This window comes from Macrobrachium nipponense, chromosome 15, assembly GCF_015104395.2.
Source record: "Macrobrachium nipponense isolate FS-2020 chromosome 15, ASM1510439v2, whole genome shotgun sequence".
NCBI lineage: Eukaryota > Metazoa > Arthropoda > Malacostraca > Decapoda > Palaemonidae > Macrobrachium > Macrobrachium nipponense.
This window is the reverse complement of record NC_087208.1, coordinates 59,416,149-59,442,359: the sequence shown is the minus strand read 5'-3', so window position 1 is coordinate 59,442,359 and position 26,211 is coordinate 59,416,149. Positions and strand designations below refer to the sequence as shown.

The 26,211-nt window shown below is 44.0% G+C and overlaps 1 protein-coding gene across 1 annotated transcript in view; it reads right to left on the bottom strand.

Moving 5' to 3' along the window:
* LOC135194992 (uncharacterized) overlaps window positions 1-23,742 on the bottom strand; it is a 28,470-nt gene extending 4,728 nt beyond the window's left edge. The window contains exons 1-5 of the mRNA XM_064221245.1: window positions 23,596-23,742; window positions 20,130-20,292; window positions 19,202-19,292; window positions 16,582-18,270; window positions 23-152 (exon numbers count right to left, since the gene is read on the bottom strand). Of these exons, the coding sequence (XP_064077315.1) occupies window positions 23-152; window positions 16,582-17,380 (929 nt within the window). The 5' untranslated portion in view covers window positions 17,381-18,270; window positions 19,202-19,292; window positions 20,130-20,292; window positions 23,596-23,742. The remainder of the gene's footprint in view (window positions 1-22; window positions 153-16,581; window positions 18,271-19,201; window positions 19,293-20,129; window positions 20,293-23,595) is intronic.
* Window positions 23,743-26,211: the final 2,469 nt, after the last annotated feature.

Here is a 26,211-nt window from a genome sequence, read left to right as displayed (position 1 = left end):
ACCTTATTTCATAAATACTTACTTCTTTACCAGATTCCCTCTCACAGCTAGAGCAGACATTTGTCCCTCAATATCATCACTGTCACTTTCAGTAGGAATCCCTGGTCCTCCAATAGACATATCACCCACAAGGTTTTTGTAAGCTCTTGATGCTGACAGGAAAATAACAAAATTAATACTAAATCACATAAAGCAGTTATTTAATTGATGGTGGGGTTAAAGCTGAAGGAACATCACCCTCTCAAGTGACAATATAACACCAATCAGAATACCTGAGTTTATTTATCTCTTATTTAATTGGCTGAGATCGATAATCTCTTCTATCAATCCCTATTCTGGGTGCTCTTGGCACTTTAGATTTGTATTGGAACAATTATCTTAAAATAAGGATGCTTTCTCCTTGGTTTTACTTCTTAACAAGGTTGAACAGAAGGAAATTAATCTAAACAATAACTCTAACCTCACCCTCTTCATGAATACTATTCATTTTTGCCAAAAGATAGACCTCACTCCTTACTCTACCAAATATTTCAATTATCAATCATACGTACATTTAATGATCATTTACTACTAATAAGAGGGGTTAAAAGTCATAAAAATTCTTTCTGGGCTCAGCCTGTGTCGCTCTGTGAAATGTCCCTTTAGCACTCATTTCTAAGGTATAAATATTGCTATAAATACCAGAGAAAAAGTTAAATGGTAATGCCAGAGTATTCTGGCTCGCTCACCTTTATTTTAAAGGTGTCGGTATGGTAACTGGGGCGAGTGAAACCACTACCAGAGGTCCCTTGCCATTTAGTCTCTTCCTCCTTCAATATCCCTCATCTACAGAGGAGCCGATCTAAGCCCCACTACTCGCTACTACTATGGTTAGCGCCTCGGATCTCATTCCTTTCGATAGCACGATTCACGCTGCACGCGTTCTCTTTGCTTGTGATTGTGTTCTGGAATATCCTGCTTTTTCTTCACCATGGAACGTCAAGCTGTTGCTGCATCCAAGTTAAGTACTGCTATTAATGGTTGACACCTTTTAAGATCTGCCTTTGACACGATAAACCAAATTATTTGGGTTTTTATAGAACGGCGTCCCACGCAGTGCTCGGCTCGCTTCCTTGTGTTGCTTTGTTTACGTGCTCCAATTGGTCTCCTATACCTGTTGGGCTCGATGCATTGTTTAGCAGTACCATACTTGGATTATCATGATGCATTTGATTGACGTTAATATTATTCTTAATATTATTCGTATTTTATTAGTCCATTCACGGGGGATAGGATAGCCTTCGACCAAGCACATGCTCTCGGTTCATAGCCTACCACTTAGCCTTCCAGTTTGGATTGTCATACACGCCTGTATCTTTCTAGTTGTTAGGTTACCTCTCCTTTAGGCGCCCTTTGTGCGGTAGACCCTGGTCCTTTCGCCCTTTCATCCTCGAGCCACCCTGGCTGCTTGCCCCTCGATTATATCGTCACGGCATCTAGGCTAGCTGCTCGGAGTTGCCAAGCTTTGCCCAATCTTCTCGATTGGGTTTAGCCCAGCTTCTCTAGGACTCAGTTCTTTTTCTCTCACTTCATTTTTACTTCCCTTCCCCCCCGTGTTAGGACAGGATAGTTATTTTATGTGTTATATGTGCATTGAGATGGCATCAGTTGGCCTATAGGCCTCCTTCGTTCGCCTGGCCTTTCTCACCGTGTGTCTGTTCACCCGGCCGAGAGTGTTTCCAGGCGACCGCGTACGAGCCACCTCGCTTCCGACCCCTCCCAGTCACCCCCCATCTCACCCACCTCGGTGGAGTGAAGCTCGCTCACGCTGTCTCAAGCAGCCGATCCGAGTAACTCCCCACCCTCTAGGGGGGATAGGGGGAGGCGTCTGGGAGGATACCCGGTGAGCTGGCCCGGTACCCTGCCGTTCTCTCCCTGGGAGTAAGGGGGAGCCCTGCTCAGCCGAGCCTTGGTTGGCCACCAGGCTCGATAGAGCTCGGTTCTCCTCGGCTCGCTGGCCGAGTATCCCTCTCGATATATTCAGCCCATCCTCACTCCGCTCCGGCGGATTCAGGACCCTGGCGTAAGCCAGGCCCAATATTAGGATAGCTGACTTTCATGTATTGAGGCTCCGGCCTTTTTCAAGGGATACCCTATGTTTGCATGCATGTTTTTATTACACATAATGACATCCATTGCTATTATCAAAGTTTTTATGACGGCGGAGTTGTCTAACTCCGCCAGGTATTAATTCCCATCCCTGTTCTCGTTATAAGTTATTTACTACGGCGGAGTTGTCAAACTCCGCCATGTATTTTAAACTCTCCACCCGGCTCCACCTCCTGCTCCACACCCACCGGTGCCGTTCGGACTACTCCTTACTCCGGCATAATGGGAATAACTTGTTATCCTGATTCAGTGTAAAAGCTTTAACTCCGGCATCGCCGGAGACACACTGTTTCAAGCCTTTTCCTACTACGACAGGTGCACGGCAACAGAGCAGATCGAGACTGGGACATATTTTATTGTAATATTGTTTGTTAACGCCGGAGTACTCCGGCGTCAATGGCATATCACCAACCACGGACCTAGTCCGGAAGGTTGATGAATGATACTCATGCTATTACATTTTGACTTTACAGCGGTTAACCCCATTGCTTGAAGGTAAGCTGCAATGCTGTCCTCCAGGATCCCTGTGGACACGAGGGGTCCTGCCGGACTCACTGCTCACCCTGTGCGGGTCCGCCTCAAACGAGTTCCGTGGTTTTCTTGGCAACCCCACGAGAACTTCTTGCTTGATTCTGCTATAGAGTTAGTGGACCAAGTTTCCTCTGAGGTAGGTGACACTCCGGACTAAACACAATGATACAATGAGGATCAATGAAATTTGAGACAATTTTGATATGCTTTCTAAAGTAAGTTACTACAGTGGTCCCCCTGTATTCGCGGGGGATGCGTACCAGACCCCCCCCGCGAATGTTTGGACTATAAAAAACGCTAAAAAACAGCCTATTTTGTTAGTTAAAACTTAAGAAAAACCACTAAAAATTTTCATACTTGGTTTTTTGTTCATGACACTTACCTGTCAGATATATATATAGCTGTATTCTCCGAAGTCCGACAGAATTTCAAAACTCCCGGCAAACGCAGTGGTCGGCCAGGTGGTTAGTACCCATTCCCGCCGCTGGGAGGCGGGTGTCAGGAAACCATTCCCATTTTCTATTCAGATTTTTCTCTGTCGCCGTCGTAAACAACTGTTACAGACCTCCGCCTAGGATTTTGGAAAAACTCTTTGTTCACTTGAGTATTTGATTGTCTCTTGGTTTTTTTGAAACTTGCTCGGTGGATTGGCATACACGATGTGGTTTTGTCTTTGAATTTGGTTTTGGATTTCTATAGAAAATTACCGCGAATTTTCCCCGAAATGCTGGAACGTTCCCGAGAGAAATCCGCGAATGTGTGAGTCCGCGAATCCGGAGAACGCGAATACGGGGGGTCCACTGTATTTAATCTTAAGTGTTTAGTCTTGAGTATTAATGATAACCCCTCTTTTACAGGGCATTCAAGCGGTCCGGGATGCTGCTTTAACCACCCTGAAGGCCTGGGTATGTGGGTTTGGCCGTAACATTGCCAAGGGCCAACCCTACATCCTTTCCAAGGAGATGGCCACTCTCATCTTCCCCGGAGGGAAGAGTACTTCATAGGTGGACCCCAAAGTGGCAGCTCCCTTGATCGCTACTATTCAAGAAGCGGTCGCACAACCCCCGGAGGAGGCGGCCACTCAAGAGAAGGCTCAACCCTCCTCCTCTGACCCCGAGGCATCCTCTGCTAAGGGGTCTAGGTCCAAGGTTCCTAAGGAGAAGGCAGAGCCTTCCCCCTTCGATCCCGATGCTTTCTTTGCAAATATTTCAGCAAATATTATGCAGCAGATGGGCATCATGGTCGGGAACTTGGTTCAGTCCAAGTTCCAAGAAATGTTTGCCGGATTCGATAATCCTTCCCCGGGACCAAGCCCAACAGGCATGGATACGTAACCTAGAAGAGTGGCAATGCACTAACACCAAGGTTATGGCATTCAAGAGCCCGTTTACGATGTTCACCGTAGACGAAGACATGCCTATACCATTCACGTCTAAGGTGGCAGAGTTGACACTACAGGCAGCCATGAACAGACTAGCCTATGCCTCAGCTCCGGGAGACAGACCGACCGACTTCCCTCTGCTCCCCGAAACTGCCGACCACTGGATGGACCTTCCAGCCACTTTCTCGGTAGGTAAGCTTAAGCCGGACTGCGGTATCACGCTTTTCAGCGAAAGGTTACCTAGGCTATCTGAAGGCCTCATACAGACCGTATATGACGCCAGGATGAGGCTCAGCAGGTCTCTCAATTCCCTGACTATGACAGAGGTATCGTCTCTTATCTACGGAGAAGAGGCGCTATTTAAAATCATTGCCAAGTCACTATTGTATTCAATGCAATGTGACTTGTATGATTTCGTCATAGCTCGGCGGAATTGTAGGAAGCATGTGCTGGCGGAAGCTACGATCCGCCACGAGCCCAATAGACTGATCGCCTCATCTATATGGGGCACTGACCTTTTCCCAGCCTCCGTAGTGAACGAAGCGCACTGCGAGGCGACTAGGTTCAACCAGAGCCTAAGGGTTTGTTGGGGACTCGTTTCCAAACGAAAACCGGAGTCTGCCGGAACGAATCCCAAGTCAAAGAAGAGGCCTAGGAAGTTCCCAGCACGTTCCAGGCCCCCAACAACAAACTCTCGTACAGGCGGTTCCGGTATCTCAGGTACCGCAACCATCAACCTCCAAGGCGCAGCCACAAAAGCAGTTTGTGCTGTTGACGCAACCGTCTCAGCAAGCACAAGCTTCAACCTCCTATGCTGTCTCTCCTGCTTACAACCCGGCATTTGAAACTCAGCCGTTTCAAGCCTTCAATAGGTTTGGCAGGGGTAGCAGAGCTAGAGGCTCCTTCCATCACCGAGGCGCCGGAAGAGCCACGAGCCGAGGCAGGGGTTCCCGTGGAGGACGAGGTGGACGTCCTTCCACAAACCAGTGAGAATCCCCAGGTAGGAGGGAGGCTGTATCTCTATCGGCATCGGTGGAGGTTCAGCAAATGGGCCCAAAGCATCGTGTCCAAAGGTCTAGGGTGAAGTTGGCTTCAAGGCCCCCCTCCATCCAACACCTTTCATCAAGAACCAACAGCGGAATTGGTAGAGTATTCCCAAGAACTTCAAAAAGTAGTATCAAGAGTCAAGAACTTAAAATTTCAAGGTCGCTTGTTCAGCTTACCAAAGAAAGACTCAAACAAGCGAAGAATAATTCTAGACTTATCCCGTCTGAACTTATTCATTCACTGCGACAGGTTCCGGATGCTGACTGTTTCACAGATGCGGACCTTACTTCCCCGTGGGGCCGTCATCACCTCTATAGATCTTACAGATGCCTACTATCATGTTCCGGTAGCGAGACACTTCCGCCCATTCCTAAGCATCAGACTGGGAAAGAAGGCCTACTCCTTCAAAGTGATGCCATTCGGGCTCAACATAGCTTCCAGGGTTTTTACAAAGTTGGCGGAGACAGTTGTTCAAGAACTAAGGTCTCAGGGAATAATGCTAGTAGCCTATCTAGACAATTGGCTCGTGTGGGCCACAAGCATCGAAGCATGCCGCAAGGCGACAGTCAAAGTAATCCGGTTTCTGGAACATCTAGGTTTCCAGATAAACAGAAAGCCAAACTAAAGGACATAAACCGGGTTTGGCAATCAAGAGCAAACAAAAGATCCCGGGACAAGCTTGCCCCCATCCCGGCGATCTTACGAAAGAGACTCCGCCCTTGGACGGAGATCAAGAATCTGTCAAAGACAGTTCCATTGCAATTCCCTCCGCCGGCTTTAGTGATCCACACAGATGCCTCTTAAGTGGCTGGGGAGGCTACTCACAGTACAAAAAGGTACAGGGAACCTGGTCCCTACCATTCCGCCAGATACATATCAATGTACTGGAAGCTTTGGCAGTGTTCCTCACCCTGAAAAAGCTTCATCCAGCCAAGAAGTTTCATATCAAGTTGGTATTAGACAGTGCAGTGGTAGTCCACAGCATAAACAGGGGTGGCTCCAAATCGAGCCACGTGAACCATGTCATGATAGCCATATTTTCCCTGGCAGACAGGAACAAATGGCACCTGTCAGCCACTCACCTAGCGGGAGTAAGGAACGTGGTGGCGGATGCCCTATCACGGTCAGTTCCGCTAGAGTCGGAGTGGACGTTGGACAAGGAGTCATTCAAATGGGTCTGTCAATAAGTACCAGGGCTTCAGGTAGATCTCTTTGCCACGGAGTCGAACCACAAGCTTCCTTGTTATGTGGCTCCCAACCTGGACCCTCTGGCTTACGCCACGGACGCGAAGGCTATAGATTGGAATGTGTGGAAGAAAATTTACCTCTTCCCTCCAGTGAATCTTCTCTTGAAAGTCCTGAACAAACTCAGGACGTTCAAGGTCACATCGCTCTATAGCCCCCAAATTGGCACAAGAGCAATTGATTCCCTCTTCTACTGGAATTGGGACTCCGACCTCAACGGATTCCCAATCCCAAATTGACACAACTAGTACAAACGCGGACTGTGTCTGCTTCCTCAGGAATTCAGAAAGCCCTAACTTTATGGACTTCATGAGTTTGCCAGCTCAGAAATATGCCAACATCGATCCGGAACATCAGGTTCTTAGAATCTGACAACGAGAATCGACCTTGCGTCAATACGACTCAGCAGTTCAAGACTCAAATGCACAAACCATGACCACGAATCTGGCCATAACCTTTTTCAGAACACTGTTCGAGAAAGCCGCTAGTACCATTACTACTACCAAATCGGCTCTTAAGAAGATCTTCCAATTTGGATTCAAAATAGATCTAACAGATTCATATCTAGACTCAGACCATCTGAGAGACCCAAGTCGGTCTCATGGTTCTTAAATGATGTCCTTAACGGCTCATGTGATTATATAGCTCTCTTAAGGAAAACATTATTCCTAATAAGTTTGGGCTCAGGAGCCACAATTTCTGAACTGTCAGCTCTATCTAGAGAACCAGATCATATAGAGTTTCTCCCTTCAGGAGAAGTGTTACTTTCTCCAGATTGTCAATTCCTAGGTAAAAATGAGGACCCACAGGATAGGTGGGCCCCATGGAAAATTGTCCCACTTCCACAGGACCCGTCCTTATGTCCAGTTAATTCACTAAGAGCATATTTAAGCAGAACTGCCCTGATATCTTCAGGTCCTCTGTTCATTAGGGAAAAAGGTGGAACTATTTCCTTAAAAGGAATTAGACAACTGATTTTATACTTTATAAAACAGGCTAACCACAATCCTTCCCACGGGTACATGATGTTAGGGCAGTAGCCACTTCTATTAATTATTTTCAACATATGAATTTTGATGATCTGAAGAAGTACACAGGCTGGATATCTCCGACAGTATTCAAACGCCACTATTTAAAGTCCTTAGAAGCCCTTAAATTTCCCGTAGTCGCAGCCGGAAATGACAATTTGTCGAAAATTGCATTTTTCCTAACTATACAAACCTGAGGTCCTTTACAATAGAAGGTAACTAGCGGCAGCTGGGACGGTCGTAAGCTTCGAACAAGGGGAGAACGGTAGTTAACTGCTTGTCCGATCATGCGCGCGCCCGCGCGCCCGAGAGGTGAAGAATCACTTTTGCTTTAGGCCCATGCAAAAGTTGCAGAGTGAGGGGTGGCATGAGGTGGGACTATATGTAAAGGACCTCAGGTTTGTATAGTTAGGAAAAATGCAATTTTCGACAAATTGTCATTTGTTCCGATACGTAATACAAACCCTCGGTCCTTTAACAATAGGAAGACTCACTTCTTGGTGGGAGGAATCTGAGTCTTTTTGGTGAACAGACTGGTGTTCGTCCAACCCTGGAGTGCCTCCCTGGTCGTAAGAGCAAGGGAGGGATCCAAACCTCTGTCCGATTGATCGGGGTGTGCACCGCAGGATCAATGGTCAGACCTCTGGGCCAAGTACTAAGAGAGAGGCAAAGCGTATCTCTTCGTACCAGCAAGCAAGAACTTGTTCCTGTTTGCAAGAGACAATCATAAAATGATGGGTGGGTTTGTCTCAATTTGGCATCCACTTCCTCCCCCTTGTTGGAGGAAGTTGGTGGATATTTACTCCTATCCCTACTGAAGGGATAGTATGGTGCTCTATTGAGTAGCTCACCTGCATCTCGTCCTTACCCAGCAGGGTGACGACCGTGTCCCTCTACCCAAAGGTAGAGGGAAGACCGATGGGAAGAGGAGTCAAGTCACACTCTCATTCCTCATCCATTCTTACGGTCACACCAGGACTCGATGCTGTTCAGCCTGCGAGGGTCTGGGTTAACTACACAACGTGTTGAGCAACCACCACGGTTTCCCAATGGAAAAAGATCCAAGGAACTGTGGGCAATATCCTGAAGGTAGAAGGAGGTGCATGCGGTCGGTTGGACCAGGCGCCTGCCTTGCATTTCATTACCTGCGCCACGGAGAAGTTCTTGCGGAACGCGAGAGAATGATGAAGAGGCGTCCACACTCATCCTGGGTGTCGAGTTTCTTCAGACAGCTCCGTCGCACCTTCACAGGACAAAGCAGCATAGCCTTCGTATCGGACGGCGGTGACGTCCATTAGGGAGGGTATTGTTGAAGGACTCGAACCAATCGTCAGTTACCGAAGGGTTCTGAGTCTTCGCTACGAAGATCGGTACGAAATCGAGCGTCACAAATCCCCATCCCTTTGTGCTTGACTTCTCAAGAGAAGTTCATGCAGTTACCTAAGACGAAAAGAAGGGAATAGTCGTATGACCTATCCCTCTTCTCGACTTTGGTTTATGTACAGTACTCATACTGACAAGCTATTAAGACGAAGTAATGATTGCTCTGGAACAACCGAACTAAGTCCACAGCATAGTTCGTAACTGACTCGGGCGCTCTGACAGCTGCCGACTGACTGGTTCGGAATCAGTAGAGGCAAGTTGTCCAAGCATCCGGGTAAGTCACGTGACCTTCGCCCTTTAAAGAGTTATGCTGAGAGACCAAACAAATAAAATATTTGTTAGTCACCGATGCCGGACGGCGCGGCGATGATTCTCTTAATGCATAAGCTCAAAAGGCGAAAGTCAATTGCCTTCAAAAGACCGAGGTCCCTGATGGCAAGAAAATCTCATAGACGTTGAATCTCAGCTTAAGAGAAACAACACTATGTGACGTTGAAGACGAAGGTAGGCAATGAATGCAACCTACGTCTTCCAGCTGAATCGAGAGAAGGAATCTCAAGATTCTAAACCTGTGCTTACAAATGACTGAAAACGCGCTAACCGCCATTTCATTGCTGTCCGTTGTGCAATGAAAGCGGGGCGTTCTTCAGTAATGAAACACGGGGAGAGCCGCTTGAAGAACTGCTTCTCATGGGCTGAACGTTTGGAAGTAGAGCTGGCAGGTGTGGAGTAGGCGATGTCTTTTCAATACATCTGCTAATCCGGGGTGAACAATGAACAATTGTACACCTCCGAATACAAGATATTTTGAGGACAACTCAGATTCCGCAAAAATCATTCGCATTATCGGGATACGATGCAGCAAGAGACTATTACAGAATTCTGTTACCGTGCGGTAAACAGAAAGATGAGAAGTCGAATAGATATCTCTGTTTAAAATTCTCGCAATACCGAAGACGATGAGTACTAGCGTTTCTCAGCAGTAGATGGTCATTCATGTATGCGAGATCCCCGTTAATCAGAGACTTAAGTCCTGATTGTTGGGCAGAGATACGGTTGTTATTCAATCAAAGCAGGTGAGAAAGACATAAACAACAGTCTATCTCAAGCGGCAGCTGATACTGAAATGCCTCGGGCAATTCAATACGCAGTAGCTGTCGCTGACTCGTCATCCTGAGTTGCCAAGTAATCCTTTCCACGAAGGAATGCGTTCGGCTAGAACCACCGAGGCATAAAAAGATATGCTCGAGCAATTAGTATTTAAGCGAAACGAATTTCGGTAAAATATAAAAGCTTAAATGGTGTTGTTGTGACAACACCATAATATATAAAATTGAAACTGGAAACTCCTGGGAGGTTGCAGGCAACCCGGTTTGCAGTTCAATTAGAAGACTTTTCGTCTAAGTCGCAATCCGTAGAATAAAACCAGGATATGCGCCTACCCCTCGGACCATTCAACTGCTTTAGCAGGAAATCATGTCGCGAGGTTAATATACGTAGTATATTTGTAGGATTCTGAACAACGATCTCCATCCTAAATTCTTTCCTTCAAGAAAAACAAAATAAGGATGGAGATCGACCACCTTCGTTGCTCTATTAAAGAGAGTGAAGGAGAAGTCTTCCTCGAAGGAAAGCTTCATGGTGAACAGAATACTAAGACGATAGTTCCAGCCAAAACTGGATATTCCCCCGTCCGTTCTTCTCTATTTCCAGGTTGGTCGCCTACTGTGAGATAGTCTTCTTTCAGCAGCAGTCTTCTTCCTAATGCTAGAAATTCCAGGAATTCGAGCATAGGCGAGGTTCCCGATTATCGTGTAACATATCGGGGGGATTCTCGTCTCGCTCACTTTGGACCGTGGTCTCGCCTAAGTGTTTGGAGATCGTAAGAAAAACTCTAACACTCTGAATGCGCTAGAAATTCCGTAGAATTCTAAGCAGTCTGCGAAACAACCCCACCGAATTCGTCAAACGATATCGGCTGGTGGTCCTCTCGATTCCCGTAGAAATCGAGAATGGGGCAGGATCCCATCCTCAACGACCGGGGCTTACGTCAGTAGGACCCGAAGGTCCCCCCTGGTAGCGCAGTCCCCAACGTGGGATCCTACAGAGAAATCTCTGTAGGATCCTTCCCCTTTCCCTCGTAGCCGTAAGGAGAGAGGGAATGGGGGAGGAATTGGATACTCCCGCTCGCCTCCCAGTGGAACTAGCAGTTGGAGAAGAGTAGAGCAGCCATCGCCTTGCGGCGATGGCCTCTCTCAGAGTCTGGGAAAACGTATCGTCAGGAGAAAACGTTTTCCCCCGAGGAGGGTTACGAACTCTCACTGTAGGTAAGGGTCTGCCGCCACTGTGAACGTCGTCTGGGTGGGGCTGATCGACACCTGACAGGAGAGAGCCGATACCGTCCTCCGACTCATTCCAGTCCTCGTCGAGGTCGAAACCTCTCAGGAGGACCGCGAAGGTAAAAAAATTTAAATACGGTGTCCGAAGACACGTAGAAACGCCGCTGTCGCAGTAGAGGAGGTGGAAGTAGCTTGATCGACCGGCCAGAACTGAGAGAGCCTTCTTGTCCGGGAGACGAGAGACTCTGGTTCAAGACAGAACGGCAAGCTCCGATCGCGGCATACCCACCGTCGGTTTGGGTTCCCTCTCGGGCCCCAAAACGACTCGAGGCAGAGACTGGCTCTGCTGGTGGGAGCGGCGATCCTTCCCCCCGGTCCTTTTGTTGGTGCTGACGAATCAGTGCAATAACCTGGGTAAAGTTACTCTGAATCTCGGAAGTTACAGCGTCTTGAGGAGTAGGACCGTCCAGTCCCTCCAACAAGAGCAGCTACCCAGGGACCCTCCTCCTTCAGAAGAAGGACCAGCAACAGATCCCTGACGGTTGCCTCCAATCACTTGCGCGTACGTCCTGGTTGGTCCTAAGACCAACCTGGCACGTGCGGCGTCGTGACGGGATCGTGAGCGAGCATCTCTCACGATCACTCCTATATACCTCGCTCTTCCTGGCGTCTGCCGAGGTAGTTTAAGGTATCGGAGAGACAGAACTGACGCTACCCCCGCCTCCCCCTGACGGTCGCCTCCAATCACTTGCGCGTACGTCCTGGTTGGTCCTAGGACCATACGTGGCACTGCGGCGTCGTGACGGGATCGTGAGCGGCGCACCTCTCACGATCACTCCTAGCTACCTCGCTCTTCCCGGTTTTGTACCCGAGGAAGTTGAAGGTAGTGGAGAGACAGACCTGACGCTCCCCCCCCCACCCCCCCCGCTCGCTGGCAGGACCAGCGTACGTGGGGGGCTGCAGCCGATCACCAACCCGCGGTGGGGATCGATCTGCAGGCCTGGCCGTGCTGCTCACCTGTGGCGAGCGGCTCGACTGAGCACGTCGACCCACCGGTCCCGTGCGTCAGACGAGCTGCTGCTGGTCACCGTATCCGCCCGGTCCCTGTGGGAGCGGCGGTCAGGTGACCTGCAGAGCTCGCTTTCGCCGTGAGACCGGTGAGCGTCCTCGCGGCACGTCAAACCGCTGGTACCAGCCGAGGCTGGTACCGTCGGTCGAGGGGACCTGGGGGACCTCTTCCCAGCCTCAACCCGTGGCCGGTCAGAGACCGTCACGTCCATCCGAGGTACCGGCTGGTCGCTGCGAGAGCGGCCGCTGGCCTGGCGAGGAGTCACCTGAGGCGGCTCTCGACAGTCTTCTGCTCCGTGCCTCGGTCATGACGCTGAGCGAACTCAGGCGTCTTAACTTTGGCTGCACGGTCACGCCCGAAGGAGATCGTACACTCGGAACTTCTCACGGACGAGAAACCGAGCCGGTACTGGCTTAGCAGCAGAGCTGCCAAGACCAGGCGAGGGTGTACCCGCGGTAGCCAGCACCACCCTTGGTCCCCGTCTTCTTCTTCTTCTCAGAGGGGAGACGGCCCCGTTCCCGAAGGAACAGGAGGACCAGCAGAGAACCCCCCCGTCACACCGGAATGTGACGAGCCCTTCGAAGTTCCCGAAGGAGTCTTCTTAGGGGGAAATAACAAAACCCGGTTACCAGCTGGTCGCTGACGGAGATGCGGCCGCTGGCCTGGCGAGAGTCACTGAGCGGTTTCTCGCCAGCCTTCTGCTCCGTGCCGTGGTCTTGGCGCCGAGCGAACTCTGGCGCCGAAACTTTGGCTGCACGGTCTCCCCGAGGGAGAGCGTACACTCGGGATCTCCCGCGAACGAGAGACCGAGCCGGAACCTGGCGTAGCGGCATCGCCGCTAGCACCAGGCGAGGAAGTACCAGAGCTAACCGATACTCCTCTGGTTCCCCGTCTATCTCTTCCTTACGGAAGGGGAGACGGGCCCCGCTCCCGAAGGAGCAGGAGGACCAGCAGAAGGACCCCCCTCGCCCACCGAGGTGGGACGGGCCCTTAGAAGTTCCCGAAGGAGACTTCTTAGGGGGGGGGGGGGGGGGAGGCAGCCTTCTTCTTCTTCGGCTTATGGGCCTTAGAAGTCGAAGGGGAAGAGGCAGCAACAGACGAAGACGAAGATGACACCTTCCTCTTCTTCGTCAGCTCACGCAGGACAGTCGTCAGGTCCTCCATCCAGGCCGGAGTCGGGCCTATTGCCGAAGCAACACGGCCCGACTGCACCTGTCCGGAAGGACCTGGGACTGGGAAGACACACCATGGGCAGGACCAGCATGGACAGGCGCAGGAACCAGAGGCGACAGGAACAGCAACCACTCAGGAGCGGCAGGACAGCGGCAGCGGTAAACACAGAAGGGACAGCCAAGCCAGTAGCGGGAACCACATCAGAGACAGGTACGGCAGGCCCAGCCATCGCCTCGTAGAATCATCGGCAGCCAGCGTGGTACTGGCGGCCGTCGCCAGGGGCGAGCTGCTGAACAGCGGAAGTCTGGGGCAAGGCAACACGAAGAAAACACAGGCGGCGGCGGCATATACCCCTCCTCGGTACGGCGGCGACCGGCCCTATAAGCGGCAGACTGCGTCACCGACACAGCATGGGGAGTGTAGACCAGTGGGGGGAAGCAGCATAAGCGGCCGTGAAGGTTGTAGTGGAGACCACTCCAAGGTCACCGCCCCAGACCTTGCTAGACTCTGCAGCAGATCGTGGATGCTAGCACGCCCTGCAGCCGCAGTGGTCCATACCTGTCCAAGGTCGTCTCCCACGGCTGTAGCACCTGCGGTAGCACAGACAGATTAGTAAGAGGGGTTCCCTCACGCACGGGGGGGGGAGACATGCCCCACCCCGAAACGGAAGGAAGACCCCAAAAACAAAATACGAGGAAGCTGAGCGGGGGGGCAGGAAAGAAGACGAAGAATCGGATACCAAGGGAGTCGCGGGAGAGCTTTCCGACGACTTCCTGGCAGACCTTCGCTTCCCCTACCCCCGCACAGCAGTGAAAAGTAATATGAAATGAAACAGAATACTGCACTTGCGATTCACTTCATAGAACTTAAAGAGGGAAAAATCATTCCCGGTAGAGCGGAACTTGATCCATAATAATATGATGCTATCATAAATAAATAATATGAAAATGAACATACTGCACTTGCTATTTTCACTTTCACAGCAATAAATCGTAAGGATTAATTCCCGGGTAAGAGCGGAAATTGATCCAAAATTAAATTTGATGCAATTAATAAATGAAAAAAATGAAAAGAAAACTGCATTGCGAATCCACTTTCATTGCATTCTATTCATACAAAATAAGAGGCTCTTGCCGAGCGCAATCAAGCTCCTCGGCAACGAACGCACAGGGCAAAAATATAATGAAAAAGAGTACTTACATCTTTCAATTACACACTTTCGCCCAAATACATGGACTCGGCGCGAGTGCAACCCGCCCTCGGCACCGAGACATAATTCAAGGGTTCAATACATGAAAAGAGCGGAAATCGCCGTCTCTACGGCGATAGCTCCATGTTGATTCATCAATTAAGTAAGTGAAAATGAAAACAGTGTAACTTACAGTTTTCATTTTGGGCACCACACAAAGTCAAACCAAAACCAGTTAGTAGAAAACAAAACAACAAATAAAAAAAAAAAAAAAAAAAAAAAAAAAAAACAAAAGCATACGACGATTGAAGCCGGGCAAGAGAGCGATGACGAACACGTCCTTCACACCCGCGGCCGAAAGCAAAAGTAATTCTTCACCTCTCGGGCGCGCGGGCGCGCGCACGATCGGACAAGCAGTTAACTACCGTTCTCCCCTTGTTCGAAGCTTACGACCGTCCCAGCTGCCGCTAGTTACCTTCCCTATTGTTAAAGGACCGAGGGTTTGTATTACGTATCGGAACAAACACAGTTTCCCCTGACACTGCTTAACTTGGTAGTAAGTAGTTTATTCTATGTCTCTCCTTACACCTCTCTCTCCTACCTGCCTCGCTAGCATTCTTGCTGTAGCTCAGTCGTCATTGTTAGTCGTACTGTACCTTGGATGGCACTTAATGTATATATTTGTGATAGATTTCGGCTTTGTTTTGTATCTGGGACTAGTTCCCTAGTTCGCACCATTTGTATTGTATAAGCTTCAACAGGCTTGTTAGCCTATGTTGTACATAGTTTAGCTTTTAAGGTTCATTTAAACTTGCTGTTATTCTCATTACTGTAACATATTTATCTAGATTATAACAATTAATCTTAATCGAGTTTTATTTACCTTAACTTAGTTTAATTGTATACTCCTTTCTTCCAAGCCTGTGGAGCCAATTCTCTGGTACTATTTCACGAAGCGACACAGGCCGAGCCCAGAAAAGGGATTTTGACGGAGGAAAAATCTATTTCTGGGCAAGGACCTGTGTCGCCCAGTGAAATCCCACCCCTTTTTCTTTTTTCCCTCCCTATTTGGCCCAAGCTTGGGTGCTATCTCCAGGAATTAGATCCGAGGCACTAGCCATAGTAGTAGCGAGTAGTGGGGCTTAGATCGGCTCCTCTGTAGATGAGGGATATTGAAGGAGGAAGAGACTAAATGGCAAGGGACCTCTGGTAGTGGTTTCACTCGCCCCAGTTACCATACCGACACCTTTAAAATAAAAATAAAGGTAAGCGAGCCAGAATACTCTGGCATTACCATTTAACTTTTTCTCTGGTATTTATAGCAATATTTATACCTTAGAAATGAGTGCTAAAGGGACATTTCACTGGGCGACACAGGTCCTTGCCCAGAAATAGATTTTTCCTCTGTCAAAATCCCTCTCTCTCTCTCTCTCTCTCTCTCTCAAACAGCAATTTTGCAGTCCTTTTCTACCAATAGTTTATTTGCTTTACATTTTGATGATGTGAAGCCCACTCCTATGCACTATTTCTGCAAAGACTTCTTTTTTCCCTAACATTTCCGATGCTGAATTGCGGGAACATACAAAACAATGATCTAAATGCAAGTTGGATTCAATCAAAACCAATCATAGTTTCATTTTCCTATCTCTTACAAAGTATGATTCATGACATTTAAAGGTGACCCAACTTTTTCCATGAAAATCCAATGGTATAATTAGGCCCTTAGAAAATCACAACATTCAGCCTTGCATAAGGAAAAGAATAAAAACTAGCAAAAACCTTTACAAATTGAAAATTAAATTTTACCTAAGCCAATTCAACTGAGTAATTAAAAAAAAGTGAAGGAAAAAATAAGACTATAATTAACACTTCCAAATATGTACAGCACTGCCTTTCCCAGTATCTAACAGATGTTGGCACTTTCTTTTTAAATCAATTGTATACTCCTGTATTGTATTCTGAACTCTTAATAAATAAAATTATGAAGCCTGAAATCATTCTAACAATAAGCACCGAACCTGGATTCAGTGAACCTCTCTACTACTCACCAGTAACTGGTATTTCTCTGTCAAAAAAATCAGAGTCATCATCTTCATCAACCTTGTTAGTTATGTTTTGAGGATATGACTTGGAGAAACTGGTCTCTCGAGATGGTGACTGGGTAGTTTCTCCCGGGGTACTTTTTCCAGGAAGTGCTGGTTCGTTTTCTTCACTCGAATCACTTTTCATTGTAACTATCCTCTCACTATCAAGAGAGCCTGGGGTCACGTCTTTTTGTCTCTCTGGAATAGATTCTGATTCTGCTTGGCTACCTGTAGTACTTGGTCTCCGTGAATCACACGCTTCTGGGGTCTGTTTTTCAATGGGGTCTGTTTCAATCTGTTCTGGGGTGTGTTCTTCAATATGATTTGCTTCAATCACCTCTGGGGTCTGTTCTTCAACAGGGTCTGCTTCAATCACATCTGGATCCTTTTGTAATCCTGTGTCAACTGCTTTCATTCCTAAAATAGATCTATCATTATCAACTGCTACATCATTATTGTTCCTTTCATCTGGAACATCATTAAGAATCTGAACATCATGATCACCAATTTTCTCTTCCTCTATAGAATCATACTGATGTGAAAGCTGTTTCATCGCTGGACACAGTGACTCTGGAACATTTCTCATTTCTTCTTCTTGCTTCATACATGTCTCATAATTAATATCCTCCAATCCCAGGCCCCTTTCATGGGGTGAATGATCATCCAGCACTTCTAGCTCTCTCCTTGAAACTACTTGCTCGGCCAATGGACTTCCTAACTCTTTGTGAGTTGCATGTAGATTTGCACTTCTTATATCTTCCATTTGATTAACATAATCTCTAGATGATCCTAAAGTGACTTGATTATTAGCCGATGCTGGATGAAAATCTGTTCTGGCTACACTTTCCAATGTGGTTTGTACTTCGTGTGATTTGGAGGGTATTGGTAAAGGATGATGCAAAGGTTGTAAGATTTCGGGTGGGGATAGTGACCAGAGAGAGTGTGTGGCTGCAAAATGTGATCTTGTGATGACAATCCTTGTGCATGATATGTAAGGTTTGAAGAGGGTTGGGAAAAGGCAGATGCCATTCCAGGTCCTTTAATGAAAGCACGGTCATTAGCAGTTGTAATGTTACTGCTAATCACTCTTATTTCACTGTTTTGGTAACCAGTTCTTAAGGATGTTCTATTCATGTTGTTATTGGATACCTCATCCTCATCATCATGAACAACTACAACCTCTGATATTTGCTCTTTCCCTGGAATTGTTTTTGTTATATACTGGCTTCTATTGCCTGGCATGTGTGCTGCAAAATTATCCTCAGAAAGATGAGAGTCACCAGAGGCCCTTTTGGCAAGTGTCTGGGGGACTATAGGCAGCGTTACCTGAATTGTCCGCAATATTTTTGTTGGAATAAAGTTGGTTATAATCTGAAGGACCCAAAACATTTCCTTCATTCTGGGGCACTGATATTTGAGGAAGGTTTATGTGCTCTGCAGTCTGAGGGTAGAGCATCACCATGGGGGCTTGGGCTTTATTGCCTGGTAGTTGTGAACTTGCAGGGATAGTATTGCTTGAGGGATATACATTTTGAAGAGATGGTGAATAGAAAGGAGCAATAGGATGTTGGATTTGCTGTTCATTGAGTTGAAGCGATGTTCTAATAGTACTGATTGCATCTGGCTGAGGTCTATGTGTGCTACTGAACTGTCCTGCAAAATAAATAAAATAGTTTTTTAGAAATGCGTTAATTATTTTACAGAAGCCTTATTTCCCTGACCACAGAAAACAGACCAAATATTTCATTCCAAATTTCTCATAAGGCACTGAACTTGACATAATAAATCAACACCATAATATAAAAACTCTGGTTACATTTTAAAGATTTTAATGCTCAAATATGTATACAACAAACCTAAATAATACTGCAAGACAGAACAGTAATGTTCACAGTGCAAACATAATCAGAAAAACATAAAAACACAAGGATTAAAGGAATAAAATAATAGCGTAAATATCTAAAAGAAAGCAAAACAAAAGTATAGGAGTCAAGTGAGGAAACTGCAATTCCAAAACAAATAAGATCTAAAGATCTTTGAATCTGAGGCATTTATATACAGAGGATGCTGAATGTCCAAGCAAAGAAGAACAAAAAATCCAATAAAATGTCATTTGATAGTGCTTTAGTTTACTTTATTAGTGACCTCTAAAGCTTCTTCCATACAAATGTTTGATGACTTTGAATACCAATAATTATGAGCTTCATTTGTTCTATAGGTGGTGTCCGATAATATAACTACAGAAATATTATTTAAAAATTGCCTTTAAAATATATATAAAAACATTCCAAAGACACATAAAGTGGCTGTAAATTCTTGAATATAAAACCTATCGTACTGTTTATGATAGGCAAACATTGAATAAAGATATAATCATTCAACCATGAGAAATAAAATAGTGTATCATCAATTTTTTTTTACAAAGAGCAATCCAATGTAAGGTGGCTCTGATTATTGTATTTCAACTTAAATTATCATTGTAGATGCCCATTACAAATAAACTAACTACTATTCCTCTGCTGGTTCAACCTAAATAGAATCAGAAGTGTAGTTTTTACAATTCCTTTAATTATGAACTACTTACCTGGACCACTAATATTTTGGACACCATAACTTGAAGTACCAACATAGGCAGGCACTTGATTTGAACTGGTTACAAGCAGCTCAAATTGACGCTGAAATAAATAAATTTATGTTTAATTTAAAGAGTTTTCTAAGAATGAATATAACTATAGGTATTCAGCATGGTTCAAATTATGTATGTGTACGTACTACAATATTAAACTATTGTTTACACACTAGTATAGGGAACTTTACATGATGGTAATTAATATTTGGCAAAAAGTCAAATAACTAACTTTGAAAATGATGTTTCTAAACAGGAAAAGACCATAAACATCTTATTTGTAATGCTAGTTTCTTTTATGTACTAGTACTCTCACCTCTAACTCTAACTATGAATCTTACATTCAAATTTGCCCCTTCAATGAAAAAAAATGTTCTAGTATACTAACTACATAGGTTCTAGTTCAAAAACTTTACTTTACACAAGTTTCATACAATACAAAGCATGTATGTAGTACTGGTATAATATAAAATGATTCTGGTTCATAAACTTTACAGGTCTGGTACTGTTAAGTGCACACCTAACCTCTGTAGCAGACATACATTTGAAGACTATAGAAGCTATAGACTGGATGAGAGGTACTGCTAAGGATTCAAAGGCTTTCTGGAAGCATTAATGCCGGAGACACATTACAAATATAAAAGTTAAAACTGGATAATGTCTGCAAAAATGCACTTTTGTGTCTAAACCACAATTAGTAATTGGTAACTCTTATCTGGCACTATCCAACACACATTTTTCGCAGAAATTCTTGACAATACAGCACCATTTTTCTTGTGAAGTATTGAATAAATTAAAGACCTTGATGTCTACACTACATCATAATTCTCCAATGGATATTTAGCTGCAGTTTAAAAGAAAATGAAATATATAAATGAATAGTTACCTTCTTTTGGCGTAGTCTTTCAGTTCTAGCCTCTAGCAATTCATACTCCCTTCGTACAGAGTCTACCTGAGACAATAGAAGGGTTACCCTTTGGGTTGACTCAATTTCTTCTTGTATTAATTCCTGATGTAAAGCTTTAATCTTGGATCTCAACTGCTCATGCCTAGTAAGAAGAAAATAATTGCAAACATAATACTTATGAAAAGGTCACTTTACTATTGCCATTAGGAGGGCTTAACCCCTTCGCCACCAGCCAGCTGCATTGCTGCAAATGCTTGCATACCGCATGAGGCCCAATGTCAACCACGAGTATCAATCATTACTTGCTCCACCTAAATTTTATGTTATTCATATTTTTCCTTTATATTCTTATGTAAAATCACTGTGTATACGTATATCAATGAATATTTTTTACCCCATTGTCAAAAAAAAAAAAAATAGGATGTCAGAAAAAATAGGAATATTTAGTGGAAAAAGTAATTGCAGAAGTAGCAAAAGTTATAAAGTAGTAGAAATAGTAGTAAAGTAGTAGAAATAAAGTAGCAGAAAAAGTAGTAAGGTATTAGTAAAATAGTAGTAATGGTAATAGCAGTACTAGTTTTCTTACTGAAACAGTTATTCCTAGGTTTCATACAGAAACAGCATATACATCAATGAATGTTTATGGCACTGGTAATAATAATAATAATAATAATAATAATAATAATAATAATAATAATAATAATAATAACAACACAGATGAGACTGGATACAAATACCTGGGAATAATGGAAGGAGGGATATAAATACCCAGAGATGAATGACACGATCAGGAAGAATATATCCAGAGACTCAAGGCGTACTCAAGTCAAAACTCAACGCCGGAAATATGATAAAGAAAAGCCATAAACACATGGGCAGTGCCAGTAATCACAAACAGCGCAGGAATAGTCGAAGGCAGAACTCTGCAGCATAGATCAGAAAACCAGGAAACATATGACAATACACAAAGCACTACACCCAAGAGCAAATACGGACAGACTATACAGAACACAAAAGGAAGGAGGGAGAGGACTACTAAGTATAGAGGACTGCGTCAACATCGAGAACAGAGCACTGGGGCAATATCTGAAAACCAGTGAAGACGAGTCGCTCAAGAGTGCATGGGAAGAAGGACTAATAAAAGTAGACGAAGACCCAGAAATATACAGAGACAGGAGAATGACAAACAGAACAGAGGAATGGCACAACAAACCAATGCACAGACAATACATGAGACAGACTAAAGAACTAGCCAGCGATGACACAAGGCAATGGCTACAGAGGGCAGAGCTAAAGAAGGAAGCTGAAGGAATGATAACAGCGGCGCAAGATCAGGCCCTAAGAACCAGATATGTTCAAAGAACGATAGATGGAAATAACATCTCTCCCATATGTAGGAAGTGCAATACGAAAAATGAAACCATAAACCACATAGCAAGCGAATGCCCAACACTTGCACAGAACCAGTACAAAAAGAGGCATGATTCAGTGGCAAAAGCCCTCCACTGGAGCCTGTGCAAGAAACATCAGCTACCTTGCAGTAATAAGTGGTACGAGCACCAACCTGAAGGAGTGATAGAAAACGATCAGGCAAAGATCCTCTGGGACTATGGTATCAGAACAGATAGGGTGATACGTGCAAATAGGCCAGACGTGACATTGATTGACAAAGTCAAGAAGAAAGTATCACTCATTGATGTCGCAATACTTTGGGACACCAGAGTTGAAGAGAAAGAGAGGGAAAAAATGGATAAGTATCAAGATCTGAAAATAGAAATATGAAGGATATGGGATATGCCAGTGGAAATTGTACCCATAATCATAGGAGCACTAGGCACGATCCCAAGATCCCTGAAAAGGAATCTAGAAAAACTAGAGGCTGAAGTAGCTCCAGGACTCATGCAGAAGAGTGTGATCCTAGAAACGGCGCACATACGTAGTAAGAAAAGTGATGGACTCCTAAGGAGGCAGGATGCAACCCGGAACCCCACACTATAAATACCACCCAGTCGAATTGGAGGACTGTGATAGAGCAAAGAAAAAAAAATAATATTAATAATACAGTAATAATAGTAATAGTAATAATAATAATAATAATAATAATAATAATAATAATAAAAGCATCTTGTGACCAATATGTATATACATATGGGGCAGTTTATTCACCCCCATTATCATCAGCAAGCTATAAAAAACATACATCTTATCACGAGTAACAGGCCTCCATAGAAGTCCTTTCACCTTACACTTTCCTGTTGAATGAAAGTACTACTCTGCCAGAGCATTTATCCATTCACACAATTTGTCAATTACATCACCACAAAAAAAAAAAGGCATCACATAAGCAGGTGAAATCTGGTGTGTAAACAGGAATCCCATTGTCACCCTCCGTGAATCGGGAAGGGCTGGGTCGGGGCGCATGTCAAAAGATGGATCAGTTATGAACTGCCAACCTTCATCAACAATAGGTTCAATGTCTTCCAAACACTCGTTGTCATTGTCAACCACTCAGAAATTATCACTATAATCATCATCTGATAGATTTGGCAGGTGCTCAGACCCTGACTCTGAAACACTATCATCTGACATGATAATGAAAAAAAAAACAAAAAATAACTGCAATAAAAAAGGAAAAAGGTTTAGAATTGAAATCTACATGGTTTACAGACAAACTCATGATCATCCTTCTCAGATAATAGCCTGAGGCGCACTGGCATGTGTTGGCCAGTACCCCTCCTAATATCCCTTATGAAAATGACGTCACGACGTCCATCAGACGCTCATTGGTTAGAATGAAATGTGGTTGGAGCTTCAGCACACTTCTCGTACACAATACTGTGTCTGGAAACCATCCAAGCTGAAGAAAACAGCTTTGCTTTTCGAGGAGGGATGAAAGACGTATAAGTGTATGTCGCGGTCTTTTATTACTGGACAGTAAAAGACGTACATGTGCACGTCCCAGTGCTGAAGGGGTTAAACCTCCTAAATAAAAATGAATAGGACAAATGTACCAACTGAATATCATATATCTAAATACATATAGAAAATTTTGAAAGTAATTTGCATTTTCCTAGATTAACAAGCCATAGTCTTTCATATATGCAGTATCCATCAGAACAAGAGTTGGACCAGCTGTGAAATAATTAACAAGGAGGGTATCCTGGTTGATTTTTATGAGATTGCTCAAAGTAGCTGCTTTTTCCAAGTAATGGTAAAAAAGATTTGGAATTTTGCACTTCCCCGTAACTAAAATCTTATATTTCCAAAACTATGGAATGATTTTTCTGGCAGTACAACTGATGCTGATGCTCATAAATTTAAGAGAAACTTTTATATTAATTTAAAGTATCATTCATCCTTACAATAGTTATCCAGATATATTGCCTCATTTAAAGTAATACTAATATTATTAAGAATTGAAAAACCCAATGATCCATCAACATACCTCTTTTCACGGCGCTGAAGCCTGGCTAAATGTTCTCTCTCAAGCTCAAGACGATGAAGTTCTCTGAAAGATAGAAATCTCATCATGATACTACTATCATACACATAATAATCTAACACTAGAAACATTGGGGAGTTTCCCCTAATATTTTCTCTAACAAAACAGAAATGGTTGAATAAACACAGGAAAAGGGAAACAGACTGGTACTGTATATGTACTAGTCAATTTTTATGCCTAAGTAACAATATTAGTATGCCTCAAAGTACTAGTATTATACAATATGGTATTCTTTACCTGGTATACTGATGAAAATACAACAGTTCTAACTATATACGTAATCTGTTATGTCATTGCTAGTGAGATCATTTAAAGTAACTAATAAAAAATTCCAATTGTCTATATGAAATACTGGTCTGTTTAGCATCTAAACTACCTCAAGAAAATGTTATCATTTTTGCAGACTTATCAGTAAGTTCCCAATCCAAGAGAATACATTACAGTCTGCACATTTTTTTCTACTATACCTTGTTGTTGGCCAGAACTCAATACTGTAATAGAAAGAAGCTACAAAGAAGAGTAAAATGGAAGGTCCTCAAGATCTCGTGTCTGAAGATGAAAAGGCATTAACGCAAAAAACCAAGTAAGAGGACACTGTTTAGGAGACAGAAGAGCAGAATGAAAAAGAGAGGACTGATAATTCATGAAACAAACCAGAAGTAAAGTGGGGGGACCAGAAAGAAAGCATAGAAGAGACTGGTACTGGCAAAGTGGGAAAAGACTATGTAATTGACTACAATATTGTACATACATACTAGCTAATGAGAGTATATCTCCAAAAAAGAAAAAACCTTAAAAAACTTGTATAAAATCTGTGTTTCTCTACACAGTGAAGACACACAAACACTCACATACAAAATGGAGGACATCCTGATGGGGTGTGATTAGAAAATGCTGACAACTGGTGTTAGAATGCACCGCAAAGCTTGTACAGCACATAAGAAGCTGTCATGAGATGTGGTGCTCAAAGGCTGGAAAAGATTATGATGATCTGGGCACTTGATAAGAAAACAAGTGGATTAATCACTTATGTAATTGGTATACATTGCAGAAGTGATAGGATGTTGGCCAGTAGAAAGACACTAGAGGAGGGCAGATGAACACCTGAGTCAGATGGCAATTAGGCTGAAAGTCCATATGAATGAAGAAACTAGGAAGAACTCATAAGAAATCTACCCAAATAAAAGGAAAACCAGACCTGGTGAAATTATACCTTACAATTAAACCAAAACCATTTGATATTGCAAATATTGAATATCACTGACTTTGCAAACAAATGTCAGTCTGCCATGAATATGCAATATCAAAAGTCATATCCCATGAGTCCCGTTTCAAAAAGCAAAGTTTAATCCAGCTGCTTTCAGAGGAATGTCAGACCCCATCATAGACTCTACCCCAACTGACTTCTCAATGTCAAAAAAATCACACTTTTTAAGGTAATTTGCAGTTTTCTTAGGTATACAAACCAAAGTCTTTCATAAAAGACCATTCCTCAGCTAATTAACACCTGAAAGTTTCAAACAGTACACCTAGTTTTTAGCTAGTCACACAAAATTTAATACTGAAAAATTGTTTAGAAAATTCTATTGTGAGGCAAAGTTAATACTAATGCAACAATGAAATACTTATGTACAGCAATGAAAGATGTTAGACTGTTCCAATTTCCAAAGATAGATAAGCCATGACGAGTTATTCAAGTCAGTTATCTTGAAGACTTTCTTAAACCCAGACACCTAATTACACATAACATAAAGCTACGTACTGCTCTTCAAGTTGACATACATTTCAAAGGCCACCTAAGGTTTTATGCTTGATACTAATAGTCTGTAGACTGAAAATAAAAACTGATCATTCACATGCAGACATTTACATAACTTATGTTGAGCAAAAAAAATTGCAATAACAGAGCCAAAAACTATTTGAGATGCCTTATCCTTTCTCTCAAAGGCCTTTTGCAACTGGGCAATCTGCTGATAATATTCTGTGCCCTCTGTCATGATGCATCATCTCATGCAATTTCAATCTACTTCTCCCTTTCCTATGAAAATATATAAAATATCAGGCATATTCTAAAACGCCTACTCAGTTTACCTGTACAAGCCAAAATGACTGATTGTATTACCACTGCTTTAAGCATATATATTTTGGGCTGAAAACAAAAACAAAGCTAGTAAAAATAACCAATATTCCATTGGTCAAAGGTTGAAGTATCACAAGACAGGTAATGATACAGAATGAATGAAACCCTGGTAGAACCAAAGATTTATTAACAAGATCAACACTAGACACGTGAAGATGTTTTGTCCAAGTAAATAAAAATTTATGTAATTCCTTTGTTCCCTGGTAAATGGCAGTAGTCTCAGTTAACCTCTGCCATTTTCATCTTGTCAAGACCAATTTGCAAAATACCAAAAAACAAAACAGCTATTCAAAACTGGTATCATATTTCTGAGACAGACCACCCTACCAATTAATAACAATTACCTCATACTATATGTAATCTGCCTGTATCATAAGTGCGGCATAGTGTTTTATCTGCCTGTATCATAAGTGCTGCAT